Source organism: Sceloporus undulatus, chromosome 6 (genome assembly GCF_019175285.1).
Source record: "Sceloporus undulatus isolate JIND9_A2432 ecotype Alabama chromosome 6, SceUnd_v1.1, whole genome shotgun sequence".
NCBI lineage: Eukaryota > Metazoa > Chordata > Lepidosauria > Squamata > Phrynosomatidae > Sceloporus > Sceloporus undulatus.
The window spans coordinates 162647557-162662075 of record NC_056527.1 but is presented as its reverse complement, the minus strand read 5'-3'; the positions used below and the strand labels follow the sequence as shown (position 1 = coordinate 162662075).

At 39.7% G+C, this 14519-nt stretch overlaps 2 protein-coding genes and 1 long non-coding RNA gene across 3 annotated transcripts in view; 2 read left to right on the top strand and 1 right to left on the bottom strand.

Annotated features, from left to right (window-relative positions):
• Nucleotides 1–4631, top strand: part of FANCI (FA complementation group I) — a 26122-nt gene extending 21491 nt beyond the window's left edge. Inside the window, exons 31-38 of the mRNA XM_042472178.1 lie at nt 14–104; nt 814–998; nt 1918–1974; nt 2085–2144; nt 2767–2844; nt 3304–3399; nt 3875–4000; nt 4422–4631. Coding sequence (XP_042328112.1) covers nt 14–104; nt 814–998; nt 1918–1974; nt 2085–2144; nt 2767–2844; nt 3304–3399; nt 3875–4000; nt 4422–4487 — 759 coding nt within the window. The 3' untranslated portion in view covers nt 4488–4631. The remainder of the gene's footprint in view (nt 1–13; nt 105–813; nt 999–1917; nt 1975–2084; nt 2145–2766; nt 2845–3303; nt 3400–3874; nt 4001–4421) is intronic.
• LOC121933004 overlaps nt 1–14519 on the top strand; it is a 152843-nt gene that overhangs the window by 29897 nt on the left and 108427 nt on the right. The window lies entirely within an intron of this gene.
• POLG (DNA polymerase gamma, catalytic subunit) overlaps nt 4478–14519 on the bottom strand; it is a 21653-nt gene continuing 11611 nt past the window's right edge. Inside the window, 11 exon segments of the mRNA XM_042472179.1 lie at nt 4478–4931; nt 5468–5628; nt 7919–8127; nt 8783–8948; nt 10021–10143; nt 10342–10588; nt 11592–11727; nt 12673–12790; nt 12901–12954; nt 13771–13931; nt 14491–14519. The exon segment at nt 14491–14519 is cut by the window's right edge and continues 10 nt beyond it. Coding sequence (XP_042328113.1) covers nt 4867–4931; nt 5468–5628; nt 7919–8127; nt 8783–8948; nt 10021–10143; nt 10342–10588; nt 11592–11727; nt 12673–12790; nt 12901–12954; nt 13771–13931; nt 14491–14519 — 1469 coding nt within the window. The 3' untranslated portion in view covers nt 4478–4866.

Genomic DNA, 14519 nt, shown 5'->3' with positions numbered 1-14519 from the left:
TCTTCTTTCTCAGTTGCTAGCTTTGAGTCAAGCAGATAAGGTCCTTGAGGAAGTGGATTGGCTGATAAATAAAATGAAGAGCAATTTGGGACTGGAGGCAGCAGGTAAGGGTGAAAAAGGAGCACCATTGGTAAAGGTGCCTCTGTCCTATGAGGTGACAGCTGAGAGTTTTGATTCCAACATGATCTGTTCTTTGTTAAACCAGTTTATTTGGGTAAAGCACAGTAACTATCACTGGGGAAAAAATCTGTAGGCCAACCATTCTTAACCTGTTCTGTTGAGCCTTAAAAAAATTGCTGAGCTTCACCCAGGGGTAACTATGAAGATCAACAATTTTAGACCTGATCTTAACCAACAGCGATGACCTGGTTATGGAGCAGAGTCTCTTTCTTTGGAGGTTTTCAAACAGAGGCTGGGTGACCATCTGATTGTGTGGCAAGGGGTTGGATTGGATGACCCTTCAGATCTTTTCCAGTTCTATGATTCTGAGTAGTTTGACGTGCTGTTGATTCAGGGTAGTGGCGAAGAGTGGACTAGCAAATTTCCAGTTAAATTATGGCATTAGTCAACTTGCCTTAGACTGGGATAGGTAGATGATAAGTCTGGGGAGCAGGAAACGTGGAATTCTACATATTGTAAGACTACAGCTGCTCTCAGCCTTTGGCAAGGTATGGACTGATGGGGGGATGCAGTCCAACAACATCCATGGTTGTCCCCTGATTTGTAAAGGGGTCAGTTTCATCCAAACCAGACTATATGCCTAGTCTTAGATTTTCAGGAGCTACATTTGTTGAGCTTCCTTCTTTATTGCAGAAGATGCTTCTCAAACAGCAAATCAGACACAACCACTAGAAAAGGCAGTCATTCTTCAGCTGGGAACTCTGCTGACTGCTTACCACGAACTGGTTGAAACAGCCCTGCCCAGTGGGAGTTGTGTGGACACCTTACTCAGGAGTGTCAGCAAGATGTACACCATTCTCACCGCCCTTGTAAAATATGTGAGTGTTCTTGACCTTGAGAGCTGAGAATAGTATGCAGATGGCCTGATCTTAAGCTTTCCCTATGACTGTGTTAGCCATATCATGGGAAGAAATGACCTATTAGAAAAGTCAATAATGCTTAATAAAGTATAGGGCAGCAGGAAAAGAGGAAAACAACATTCCAGGAACTCTGGTGTTGTGGTTAAATGCCAGTACAGCAGCCAAAACATAGTGAGTTTGATCCTGCAAGGCTCCAGATTGGTTCAGCCTTCCATCCTTTTGTAGGTCAGTAAAATGAGTGCCCAGCTTGCTGGGGTGAATCGGTTAACAGATTGTACATGCTTAGCACTATAAAGTGGTATAGAAATGTAAATGCTATTTGAGTTGATGGAGTGACTTGGACGTCTTTCATTGATGGGGATGCCACAAGTTGAGGTTGGCTAGATGACATTTAACAATATCAACCCGAATGCATAAAAGCTGTCAATGGGCTACTTTTAGAAGAGCCAGTGGGGCCTAGATCATGTCTCTGTTTATTTCTAAAATGTATCTTCTGTCTAGCACAGACTTTTAAAATGTGTATTCTATAACAGCAGTTAAGCAGTCAGCATCACACAACAGTCCATCATAATTCTAAAGGTGTTATTCTTAATGAATCTGAAAAGTTTGTTCTTTTGGGAGGAGGCTGGTTAAAGCTAGGAGACAGCTAGACACATTAGCCAATGTGGGCAGAGAATTCTGGAGGAAGAGACCACTCCTGACATTATCTTGGGTTTAATTGCTAACGTCCAAATATCATATGAGAATAACTCTGGCGTCGTGGTCTCACATGCTGATCTTGAAACTAGAAGGGGTGACATACAGGAGAACATAGGCCATTCAGTAGGACAAAGACCCTTCTACTCACACACCATGTCCTCTTGCTTTACTTTCCTAGTATCTTCAGGCATGTCGAAGCACAATGGGGGGAATTCCAGCACGGTTTGAAAAGCTGGTGAGTTTCTTTTATCATTTTACTAGGTACCTAATATATACATGTCTTTCCATCAATAATATATAAAGAAGGAAATTCTTTGGATAACAGTAATATCATTTCTTCTGCAGGTAAGACTCTCTGGCTCCCTCCTGACCCCCCAGTGTTATGCTTTCATCACGTATGTGCAGGTAAGACAAAGAGTTGAATTTCCAATTTCACACCTTAAGTCTGAAAAATTCCATCAATTAACTGAGTCTGAAGGCAAAGGATGCTGAAAGTTAAGCAGGGTACAGTCCAGTCAGTGTTAGGATGCGAAGCCTTGACTCCTGTACATGTGTTGAGCTTCTTAGATTAAGGTTGATATATATATACACACACTAGACATTGAGTCTTCTGCAGTTGTTCCAAGCTTTGTTCCAACATATTTTTCATTCAATGAATTTATTAGTGAGAGCCCTGTGATTTGTTTTAAAGAAATACTGTCCAGGCATGGCATGTAGTTTTGGTCTACACAATTTCAGTTGGTTTGTGCAATGAAAAAAATCACCAGGATGACTATTTTGCTCATTCAGCAGTGAAGCTAAGGAAGCTAAATTCTGCCTTTGGCACAATCTCCCATGCTTCCTCTAGAATCTCAGCTTATACCTAGACATGAAGGACTCTCTTACCAGTGGCAAGAAAGAACAGTCTGTGGGAATCTGGCCTTTAAACACCCAATTACTATCTCTTAGCTGTTGCCTGCAGAGCATTCACTGTATTCTTTGCAGCTATGCTTCTACAGAATTCTCTCCTTGCTCTTGCTTTCTCCAGACCATCCAGAATGAAACATTAAGCTTTGCAGCCAAAAAGAAAAAGGATAAAACACCAACAGAAGTGTCCACTGTCATGGTGAGTGTTCCAATTTGGGGTATGGTTTGTACCTCAAGCAAAAATGTTCACACCTTGAAATAATAAACTAAACACTTTCTTCAAGGAAGTACATTTTAAAAACGTCTGTTGCAACAACTCTTTTGCCAAATGCCACTTCACTTGAGTTTACTGGTCAAATCTGTAATGTTTAGTGAATCTTCAAGGCTTAGACAATGTAGCTGCTCTCTATATTTCAGAAAACCTTGTACTTTCTGTCATGATCATCTGAATTAAAGAGTTAATGTAATCCACAATTGTCTATAGGAATTAAATAATTCCTGGCTTGTTCCTATGGCATGAGAATCACTGAGATATACTGTATAATTTGCTCTGTTTTAAGAACCCTTGCTGGAGAAAGCCTGTGAAAGGCCTATATAGAAATTTACTGTGAAAGCCACCAACTTGATTTAATTACATTCGTTTTTCCTCTTTCTATAGGCCAAAGTGTTGCGGGAGACTAAGCCAATTCCAAACTTGATTTTTGCAATAGAACAATATGAGAATTTTCTGATCCATCTCTCAAAGAAGTCTAAGGTAACTTATGAACATACCTGTTGTTCTTTTAAATTCGTGTCAGTTGGTGAATGATGAGTAAACACAGAGATAACTTCCACTGATTCAGCAGACCTCATCTAGTCAGGACTAACAACTAGATGTAAATAAATGAGTAGAGCTGTCCTTGGGTTGCCTTAAATGATTAATCTTTTATTCTTTAATTCATTTCTATGTAAGTAATTGTGATTCTTCATTCATCACTTCAAAGTAATAATTTTAAGGCTACAAAGACAGGGCAAAGCAGAAGAGGCTTGTGTCTCTGTGTGTAATACTGTTTTTGTCGCCTTGAGAAATTTGTGACCTTATACATTAAGCAAAGTGCTTTTATTCTGATACAACTTTTAAGACACTTGACCCAAAACAACAGTTTGTACTGATTTTTCTTCTTCTGTGTTTAGTTATGTGCATTCTAGAATGAGCTTTTAATCTTTGACCCTCCTTTTGGCTGATGCAGGTAAACCTGATGCAGTATATGAAATTGAGTACCTCTCGGGACTTCCGCATCAACGTTTCTACCCTGGAGAATGCTCTACAGGAACAGAATGCGGATGATGCTGAGAATGAACCTGACAATGACCAGGTGAACATATATTCTGTATCTTTATTCTACTGACGGCCATATAAGACTTTACCCATTAGTTCTTTCTTAGCATTCTTAGGTATGTTAATTATCTGGATGCTAGTAAATTAAGCGCAGAAACCAGAAAGATGCTAACATGTTGCAATAATGCGCCAATATTATGGGGAAAATACCTACTCAGAAGCCAAGTAACTGATTCCAGCGCTGTAATACATCAGAGAGTATGCAGGAGCAGAAAGAAAAATGAAGGCTCAAACAATTAAGACAGGAGCACTGATAGTATTGTTTTCTTCTATCTCTCCCTATTTATAATAATTATTCCCAAAGGAAGCAAACAAAGGTGCATGACACATCTGCTATAGCAAATAACTGCTTTTTCAAAACAAGTTTATGAGCACTGCACTGTTTTCATTTCTTTTAGCACACTGCATCTGCACAATCGAACACTGACCAAGAACCGAAAAAGAAGAGGAGACGCAAAAAATAAGAGCTTTGTTTATTGATGAATATTTTGGGTCCAGTTGATTCTCTTAAGAAAGACACAGATTATTTTCTCTGAGATTTTATCATTACTAAATTGTAAAAAAAAAAGTGCCTGTAAGTCATATTAAATTGCATTTGCTTCATTGAACACTTGTGTTGCTAGCTGTCTTTTGAACAACTGTTCTGTAATACACTTGTACAACCACAGTTAGTCCTTCCTTTTGGACTTCGTATTGTTTGGAAAAAGTTGAGAATTTGCCTTATTACACAATCATCTTTGTCTTCTGACAGTGAAATATGTACCTGTCAATGCTTAAAAGACCACTGCTGGGAGGATTCCCTGAGCCAATGTGTATTGTGTTACTTGTGAAACATTTCAAATCCTATTTTAACTTCTCCAAGGAGCCTTTAGTTATTTTGAGAAGTTGATATATATCCAAAGCATCACCTAAGGAGAGAAAAAAAAGAGTACTTAAATTCCTTCCACGTACACATTTTCTTTAAATTTTCCTGTTGCAGTGAAACACAGATTTAAGATCCATTTCTTGCAAACTGTTTTTCCATAAATAATAAACAAGCCTTAATTGGCTGAGCATAATCACCGCTTGTATGACAAGATTTCCACTTGAAGTGCTCTGAAGTGGTGCTAAAGTGCCATATAAAAAACTAGCAGTGGTTGGGTAACAAGACTAGAACTGATGGAGTGAGAGCAAGCAATATGTTAAAGCCAGATGTTGTAGAGAAAAAAAGCCCATACAATTTAGACATGTACAACAAGGCAAGAAAACTGGCACACCAATAGTAACAGTCCTGTTGTTACAAAGTGAAAGTACTGAGGAACCAAGGATTAAGAGTCTATGAATTATTCTTTCCCCCAGACTTGATGCTGAAGAGAGAAGGGAACTTATAGTGTACCTTATGTCAGTGAGGAGTGGACCATAATGACCCATCTCATTTAGGAGAGCAAAGGGATGCCATACTCACCTGGTGGGATGTTGTATCTTCTTTCCATCCCTGTTGGGTTAGATGGAGTGACACAATCCATAGTCACCTCTTTCCGTAAACACTGATCAATATCTACAGCGCTGAAAAAGGCCACTGATTGAGGCAGATCTTGAAGTCCCAGTTTATAGGAAAACATACACCTGAAATGAAAGCAACGTAAGTTGCCCATATTAGCACTGAGCCATTTCTGCCCTTTAAAGATTGAGAATATGAAGACAGGACTTTAAGGCAGGAGTGAAAAACTGAAGGGAGGAAAGAGGAATGAACTGCAGGAAAATCTGGAGTGGTCAGACAACTCTTGTCTTTGTTCTGGAACAAAACACATGACGGATTGATCCTCTGCTCTTGCCAGTTTAAGTTTCTGTTTGCTTTATATGTGGGCATATTTTCATCACATCTGGAGGGACATTTGGGGTGATCTGACTTAATGTGCAGGCTACAACTCCTGAGCAATGCTTCTAAGTAGACCTAATTCTTCCGTATGGATGAAAAGAATGTAAGATTGGGGTAGTAGTTCTTGACTGCTTCCCTTAATATAAAATGAAGGGCTTCATACAATGCTAATGTATTCCTTCAGTAAATGTTGTAAACATTAGTGCTTCTGTATTTGCTTTATTTTTAAAATTTCCTGTTGAATATCATGACAACTCTAACTACAGTTTTAATTGGCTTCAATCGATATGTTTAAAATTACTGCAGTGACAGCAGCATGTAATTTTAATTTGTACTTTCTTTAGTTCATTTCACCAGGTTTTAAGTGCTATTGCTAATTATCTCAAGCAGAAAATAAAAGGCTGCCATCCTTGCCTTTTCCCTTTACAGAACCGAAAAATATCAGAAGATTGTTTTTTAATGTTTAGCTTTTGATGTTGTAAACATTGCTTGTCTCCATCAGAGAAAGTTATTTTCAGAATGGATCCTCTGGAGACTTGAAACATGAAAGGCACTTCAACATTATCAAACACCTTTCCAACATCTAAAACATCTGTGTGGATTTAAAGTGATTTATATAAGTAATTATGCAGCTCTAATAGTCTTGAAACTACCCCTAAACATATTAGGTTGTTAGTTGACTTAAAATGCCTACCATCCCTGACCATGTTTACTAGGGCTGATGGGAAGTGCAGTCCATCTAGATAACTACAGGTTTCTCACCTAGCAAGAAACCAGGGCTTCAATTAGATGTGGGTATTGTGTAGCCCTAAGATGGTGTGGGCTATCCCAGCACTCCTTAGCATTGGTTATATTAGGTGGGGCTTTGCACCTCAACAGTGGGAGCACTGAACCATCCTCCCCTTAGCCTAGGTTCAATTGCTAATCCTACTGAATCAATGGAATTTCCCTAAGTATTGAGTAAGTTGCCACTGATGTTTGGTGGAAGCAGTAGGATATTTTTGTTTGATGCTGAACAGCTCCTTTCAGTTCAAAGTTCCATGCAGTCTCATTTTGTTAGGCATACAGTATCATTTTGCTTGGATGCACATGTGAACACTAGGTTTTGCAATTGGTACCTCATTTGGTGTCTTGGTTCAGATTTGCAATGTTGCCATTCAACACAATGACTGCACAGCACAACTACTGGATGCATAACTCCACAACCTTGATGTCAGATCTTAGCATGTATACTGCGCTTGAGACTAGCAATTGAATTTAAGCCCATACACGTATCTGAATACGTCTGAATGTTAACACATTCACTCTTTAAATTAGTAATACTTTATTTTATAGTGAAGTCAAGACTAACTAGAGCTGGATCTAAATTAGGCTTCACCATCATAGCTTTCTGCTATCAGATTAACAGAAATTAAAATGTCATAGTACTAGTTAGTTAAATGGATATGCTATTTACTTCAATTTAAGAGTCCTTGAGAATGCAGCTGTTATGCCACGTTTTAAGTTATTTCCATTGTCACTTGAACAAACTTAGGTTATTCCGCTTATTGCCAGGATCATAGCTCCTGTCATCTTTGTTAATTGTATATTCTGTATATGCTTCATAATACTAGATAATGGGATATGTTACACCTTCAATGATCCTGGGGGAAAGACTGTTTATCTTCCTAGGAGCTGCTAATGAGCAGATGTGCAGAGGGAAAATCAGCTTTAAGCCCCAAAGTCAGTTCCAAGGGAACACTTGGTTTGAAGAGGGAAAGAGGGGCAGTCCTGCGAAAAGGAATGTTTTTATATGAAGATGAATGGGGTGTGAGTGCATGAAAATGTTTTAATTGCTATGTGCTTTTAATATACTGTGTAATCAAAATTGCTTCAGTCCTTACAACATCATTACTCTATGATCAACTCAGTTTCTGTATAATACATTTTAACTTTGTTGAGGTTTGAGTTTCTGAACTGCAATTTGCCAGTACATGACAGACTGAAGAGACAGCATGACATTAGCCTGTGAAATGTGAGGTGTAGAACAGCATTTACCGTGTCAGGAGGTTGGTGATCTGCAGGGCTAGAGCTGCCCGATATCGGTCCTCACTATGGACTAGGTAGCGCACTTCATCATGGATACTGATACAAAAGCGTCCATCAATGCTGTATTCCTCAAAGAGCCATTTCATAGACACAAGCATCAAATGCAGGTAGTCAACAGCTGAGCTCTGAACCACCCAGTTCACTCTGCTGGTTACAAACTACAATGAAAGTAGATAGACAGTGAAAAGCAGTAAGCTCAACATGTCTTTTTTGCTTGCTATATCACCTATTGATCACCATGCAGAAAACCTACCAAAAACTACATGACACATGTTTTACTATTTCTTTTGTTTATGCTTTGATTTGCTCTTTATGGAATAAATGACCAGCTATAGTAAAATATCCCTTGTTGTCCAGAGAAAAGTGTTATTCATCACAGGGATAAATATCCTGTGACAGCACAACTCCTTTCCCTCCTGACCGAGCCTGTAACATACACCTTGCCCAAAGACTCAGGCATTCCTCTTCATCATGAAAGAGCACATCTTTTCCTGCTCTAGTGGTAGCACACACAATAATACAGCATAAAACAATGAACCACCAAGTACTTTGTGAAGTAAAGCACATGGAATAATGTGACACCAGGTGCTGTAGTTTCATCCATTCATATAGATGGTTGGAGAATGAATGATTTAAATATTTGGTACATTCTGCTGCTTACTGGCAAGAAAACTCATCACATATCCACTGTCTCCCCATATTACATCTCTAGTAAGGGCATTTACAATGCAAGGTGAACAATTATTACCATCCCACAACAAAATGTCTTTACTGAAGCAAAATTCGAATTCAGTATAAAGGGAGCACTCTCACCTCACCCTTCACAGCAGCCGGCTCTAATGCTCTGCTGATGCGGCATCCCAGAACAGGGGTGCAAGGTGTTTCTGACATGGCAATGCTTTCCAGTTTGTTGAACATTTCTGATTCTGTCCCACTGGTCCACACTCGCTGACGTACTACATCCCACTTCTTTCGAGACCTGCAATATGAAGACATTACCAGCAGAACTAGAGGTTCACCAGTATATCTGCAAACCCACATAATGTAGCTGGTGGCATAGAAGACAATCACAAGAGGTACAACCTTCAACAACCCTACTTTTCCATAGGCCAAGGTCTAGAAAGTACTCAGGCCTCCTAACCAAGTATAGCTAGGAAGCATGACAGAAAAATCTCTGCTAGATGTCTGGGAGACTTCATTCATGATGACATATATGAAAAACCACAATAAAACAAATAGAAACCAATATGTCTTCAAGTTATGGCGAACCTATCATGCTTATCCAGGCAAGAATAATTCAGAAGAGGTTTGCCATGAAGGTCTCTCTAGGAAGGGCATTTCACAGTTATTGGGGGAGTATGCCATTATATAATAGGGGACTAAAGTTATGGCATCTTGGAACCTTGCAAAGCACAACAAATTTGCCTGCAAAGGGGGGAGGGGGGAGAACAGCTGTACTACAAACTCCATAGGAAAAAATGAAATGCATAACATGGTGGTATGCAGTATAGGTTCTAGACTGCTATGTACAGTGTGCCCGCGCCATACGCGGCTTTGAGCACACGCGCTCAAGCTGCGGCGTGCGCGCGCGGGGCGGAGCGTCCCATTCAATTGAATGGGCGTGTGCGCCCGTTGCGCCCGCGCCGCCGCGCACAAGCCCCATTGTTTCCAATGGGGCTCGAGCATAGGCGGAATTCGCCTTACGCGGCGGGATCCGGAACGGATCCCCCGCGTAAGGCGAGGATGCACTGTATATCAGTTTTCAACTTTAACACAATTCTAACAGTTTCCATCCCTTTATGTTTGCAGAGGTAGATGTGTTGACAATACCTACAGAATGCCTCAAAAGCTATAAAGATGGTTGAGTAAGATTTGCAGCAATCATGATGCAAAGCTTCAGTGACTTAGAAAAATATCCACATTCTATACAGATGCTTTGTGGTGTAGTGTTTACAAGACTGTGGCATAGAATTTAATGAAGCTTATTTTACTTTAGTATTACTAAAGTATTCAAAGGTTAATCTAAAAAAAACCTGGGTATCTCTCCTTACCTTTTCCCTGCTTCTCTATGTATCTTCCGCACATCTTGCAGGGACACAGAACCGTCCTCTGCTCTTTCCACAGGGATGTCCAAGGATTTCACCAGCCATTCCCCTTCTTCCGACAGGTGGCATCTACAAGGAAATAATGGAATAGGAAATGAAAAGGACTTGGTAGGAAGCAAAAACCCGAAGCAAGGCCATTTGCATAGCACAAACAGGAGCCAAGAAACACAATATAGGAATGTTCCCACAACTTGTTTGGATGAATTATCAGTCTGACCAAGGTAATGTGTTAGCCCATTTTCATTCAAATCCCCAGGCTAGCCTTACCTCCGGAGCCCTTTTGTGACAGCATACATTTGGCGAGCCTTTTCACTGGCCTGCTCTTCTGTCAAGCGATGGTTGAACTGCATGAGAAGGCGCTCTGCAAAGGGCTGCCCTGCCCCATAGATGCGGCCATAGTTGAACACTTTGGCATGCTCTCTGCTGATTCCCACTGTGGAGGCTGTCTTGCTGTGCAGGTCTGTGCCATTGCTCTTCTTTCCCTGAAGAGTCATCCAGCCAAAGGCTGTGCAGCCTGTGGTGAAGATTGAGAAAAAAAACAGGGGGAAAGGAGGTCTGAGTGTAGCTCTACAATGCCAATGTGCAGTGTAAGAAAAAAAATAACCCAGGTTGCAGGATTCAGGTGATACACACTGCTTTCATTTTTTAAACAAACAAAAAAAAGACTCCAGCCTTTATTTTAGCAGTAATATGTCCAAATAGCAATAATGACCACAGAAAATTTACATAAATTCTACCTAGACAATGACGAAATCGAAATAGTTAAAGATTCCCCGTACACTGGATCAAACACTGATCAGAATGGAGACTGCAGCCAAGAAATAAGAAGACTAGGAATGGGAAGGGCAGTCATGAAATAAATAAACAAGATTCTAAAGTGTAAAGATACACAACTGAGCGCTGAACTTAGACTCGTCCATTCCACTGTATCTCCTATCATTATGTATGGATGCGATTGCTGGACAGTGAAGGAAATGGACTGGAAGAAAATAAGCTCATTTGAGATGCGGTGCTGGAGAAGAGTGCTGAGGATGCCATGGACAACCAAAAAGTCAAACAAATGGGTCCTTGAACAGATCAATCCTGACTCTCCCTGAAAGCCAAGATGATGAAACTGAGGTTGTCATACATTGGCGACATTGTGAAAAGGCATGCCTTATTAGAAAAGATAATAATGCTATGAAAGCTAGAAGGCAGTAGAAACAGAGGAAGACGCCAGATGGACAAACTCAGTTAGGGAGGCCTGAATCTACAAGACCTAAGCCAAGCAGTGAAAGATATGGGACCTTGGAGATGTCTCGTCCACAGGGTCATCATGAGTCAAGCACCCGAAATGCTAACATTTCAAATATTGTTAATATTTCAAATATTGCTGTTGAAGTTTCACAAGCAAGATGGCTAGCTTTCCAAAATTTTCAGCTGTCAGAGCTTCCATATTCACAAGGAGTATAGATTTGACTGCTACATTCTAGACATAAAACCAACAGGGAAAGGCCATTGAAAATGGATGCACTCACCATGCATGCCAGCAAAATGAGCTTCCCCCAAAACAGCTGCTATCCAAAGTTCCTGGGAATCCACATCAGCTCCAACCAGGTGATAGCCAGGAGGGGCCTGGACCATGGCTTTCAGCTCACTGCCCACACGGTCAGCCTATTGGACACAAGAGAAACAGGTTTTACTCTCAACATGTCAGCCCAATGCCTAACTAAGAAAGTCTTTCCTATGTTACTCGTCTTACTAGATATCAGACCTTCTCTACACAACAAATGTAGTCCCCCCACTATTTCATCCTTACATGCAAGGGTAATTCATATACAGAGTTTTGTCCCCACCTCTGGAAAAAAAAATAGTACTTGCAGTAGTCTGCTGGTATTCAAACATCCCAGAGTATTCAAGGGGAATTATTTTGTCAACAAATATACGTGTGGTTTATTTGCAAGAAATTGTCCTCAGTAAAATAATTCTCCCAAGACTGTGCAAAAGTTTTACTGCTGTTTTATTCTTCCCAACAGTTGGGAAACTTTTTTTTTTACAAGAATAAATAAGAATACTCTTTCTATTCCCACTTTATACCCAGCCAATAGCAAGATGGAATTCTAGGTTATTACTTTTTCTTTAAATAGTATGATTACAAATTGACTCTTTTGCACCATTATATCCATTCTGTTTTAAACTCCGAGATGCTTTTAAAACTCATACATTTATTTCAGTTTCAATTCTGTGGCCAGTCCTCATGTGTAGCAAAATGAAGCAACCTTTTTCAGTTAGCAACATGATGCTGAGGCATAGACTAAATTAATATCTGACTATGCACTTTTAAAAGTGCTGCCCTACTTTATGTGTGGGAATCAATCTGAGTTCTGCATCAGATACTAATACATCTTGGGCTAATACTTCATTTTAGCAAGCAACAAAAAGAGCAGGATGCTTCACCTACTTATCCCCTGTTTCCACCACCTTGTTAAATTCAGCCAACAATGAATGATTCAGTTTTGAATAAACCGACATTAATATAGACATGAAAACTGGATACTTTTGAGACCTGTATCTCAATTTTGATTTTCCTCTTAATAACAACAAAAAAGAAATACATACTCTAGCATTGCTGGCAGTCAACCAAGTGGGCTCCACAGCTCGGCGCGTTATGGTCCCCGCAGTTATTACTTGTGGCAGGATGGCTCCATAGCAATTCTCTTCATCATAGTCTGCATGCCTAGAAATGTTTCAATGTGTGAAGCCATTTCAAAATACATCAGAAACAGATTAGGGACTACATAGAGAAAGAGCAAAATAACGGTCTTGAGAACATCTCCATGCAAGTACCTGGTCACTGATCGAGGGAGCTCCCCTTTCTTCAGCCACACCACCATCTGGGAACTGACAATGAAATATGTGAAATGCAGGATCAAGAACTTACTTTGAAAAGCATACACAACAGAAGATGAACTAATTTTTGTATCAACCATGTCTTGCATATTCAGCTTGGATTTTCTACATTCACATGTGAATCTCAACATTAATTAAACTGTCCATTCCAGTCATTTCTAGCCTAACCATGCCTCTGTTCTTTTTATTCAATATTCTTCCAAATAACAATATGGAGTTTGGCATAAACTGTGCAAATCAACAGATTTGTGCCAAAAGAAGCCCATCTGTTAAGGTTTGTTTTTTATACAGAATTTGAATTTAACAAGACAAAAAATGGAACAAAAAGTTTAACTCAAAACAGCCAACTGAAGAGTCAGATAATAATAAAACTGATACATATTTATTGTATAGTACTACGTAAAACCAAACATAACAAAAAACTAAGTTTACCTAAGCAACGAATTACAGCATGAATTGTTGCAAATGCAAAATAAACATGAAACAAAGGGCATACAATCCTGAACAACTGAAGGTCAACTGGGACTGAATCTCAACAGTGATAGAAGGTTGATTAACAAACACAATAAATAAATCAATACTAAACAAGAGTCAGATCTGTAAACCATCTTCTCTAGTAGCCAACACAAAGATGACTTGTTACACAAAATCCTTTCCTTTTACCAATCCAATCATCCAAATTTGAATTGTTTGTGTGCAGAGGAAGAGTGAGGAAAGAAGCTGAAAGGGTACAGGAGTGTAACAACCAGGAGGAGACATCTTACAGCTATAGAGACTTGTAACTGAATTCAAGGGTAGCCCACTCACCTAATTCGCTTATGGGCGTTTCTCCAGAAGGAGATTTTCTTGTTGATTTCAAGAGCTTGTGTCCCATCTGTGGCTCCAATGCCAGCTTTCAGGGTACCATCCTCCATCTTGGGCAAGAAATCCTTGGCAAATGGACTTCCAACATTGTTGTCATTCCCATCCTTTTAATAGAAGGAAATGAAGTTTGCTTTATTTCAATACATCACTTTAAAAACAGTCTTAGTCAGTGTGACTATTTCATATGAAGTTGTGTTATACTGTGGAGGAATCACCAAAAAATGGGTTACTCCAGCTAATGACCTGTAGTAGTCTGACATGTAGAGTAAGGATGGAGAAAGTACAGGCCATAGGCTATACATGGCCTCTAGGCTTCCCCAGGAGTCCCCAGATTAAACAAACTATGAACACTTTTTCAGATACAAATGGCCAAAAAATGATTCCCCGCTTGATCATGGAAACCAACTGGTGACTTTGGGTGAGTCACTCACTCTTAGCCCAGAAAATCCTATGACAGGGTTGCCTTAGAGTTGCTATAATTTGGAAACAACTAATTTGGCACATGAAAACAACAACTTCTAGCCAAAGTCAGTCTTAATGGCATAGAAATGTAGTCTGGCATCGATATAGCAAGCTGTAATGCTTCTGTAAAATTTAGTTAACTGCTGAACTCCAGAAAAAAATCAACACCCTTATTATATACTGTATAAGAAACAAACATACCTTATGAGGCAGCCTGAAAAACCAGCACC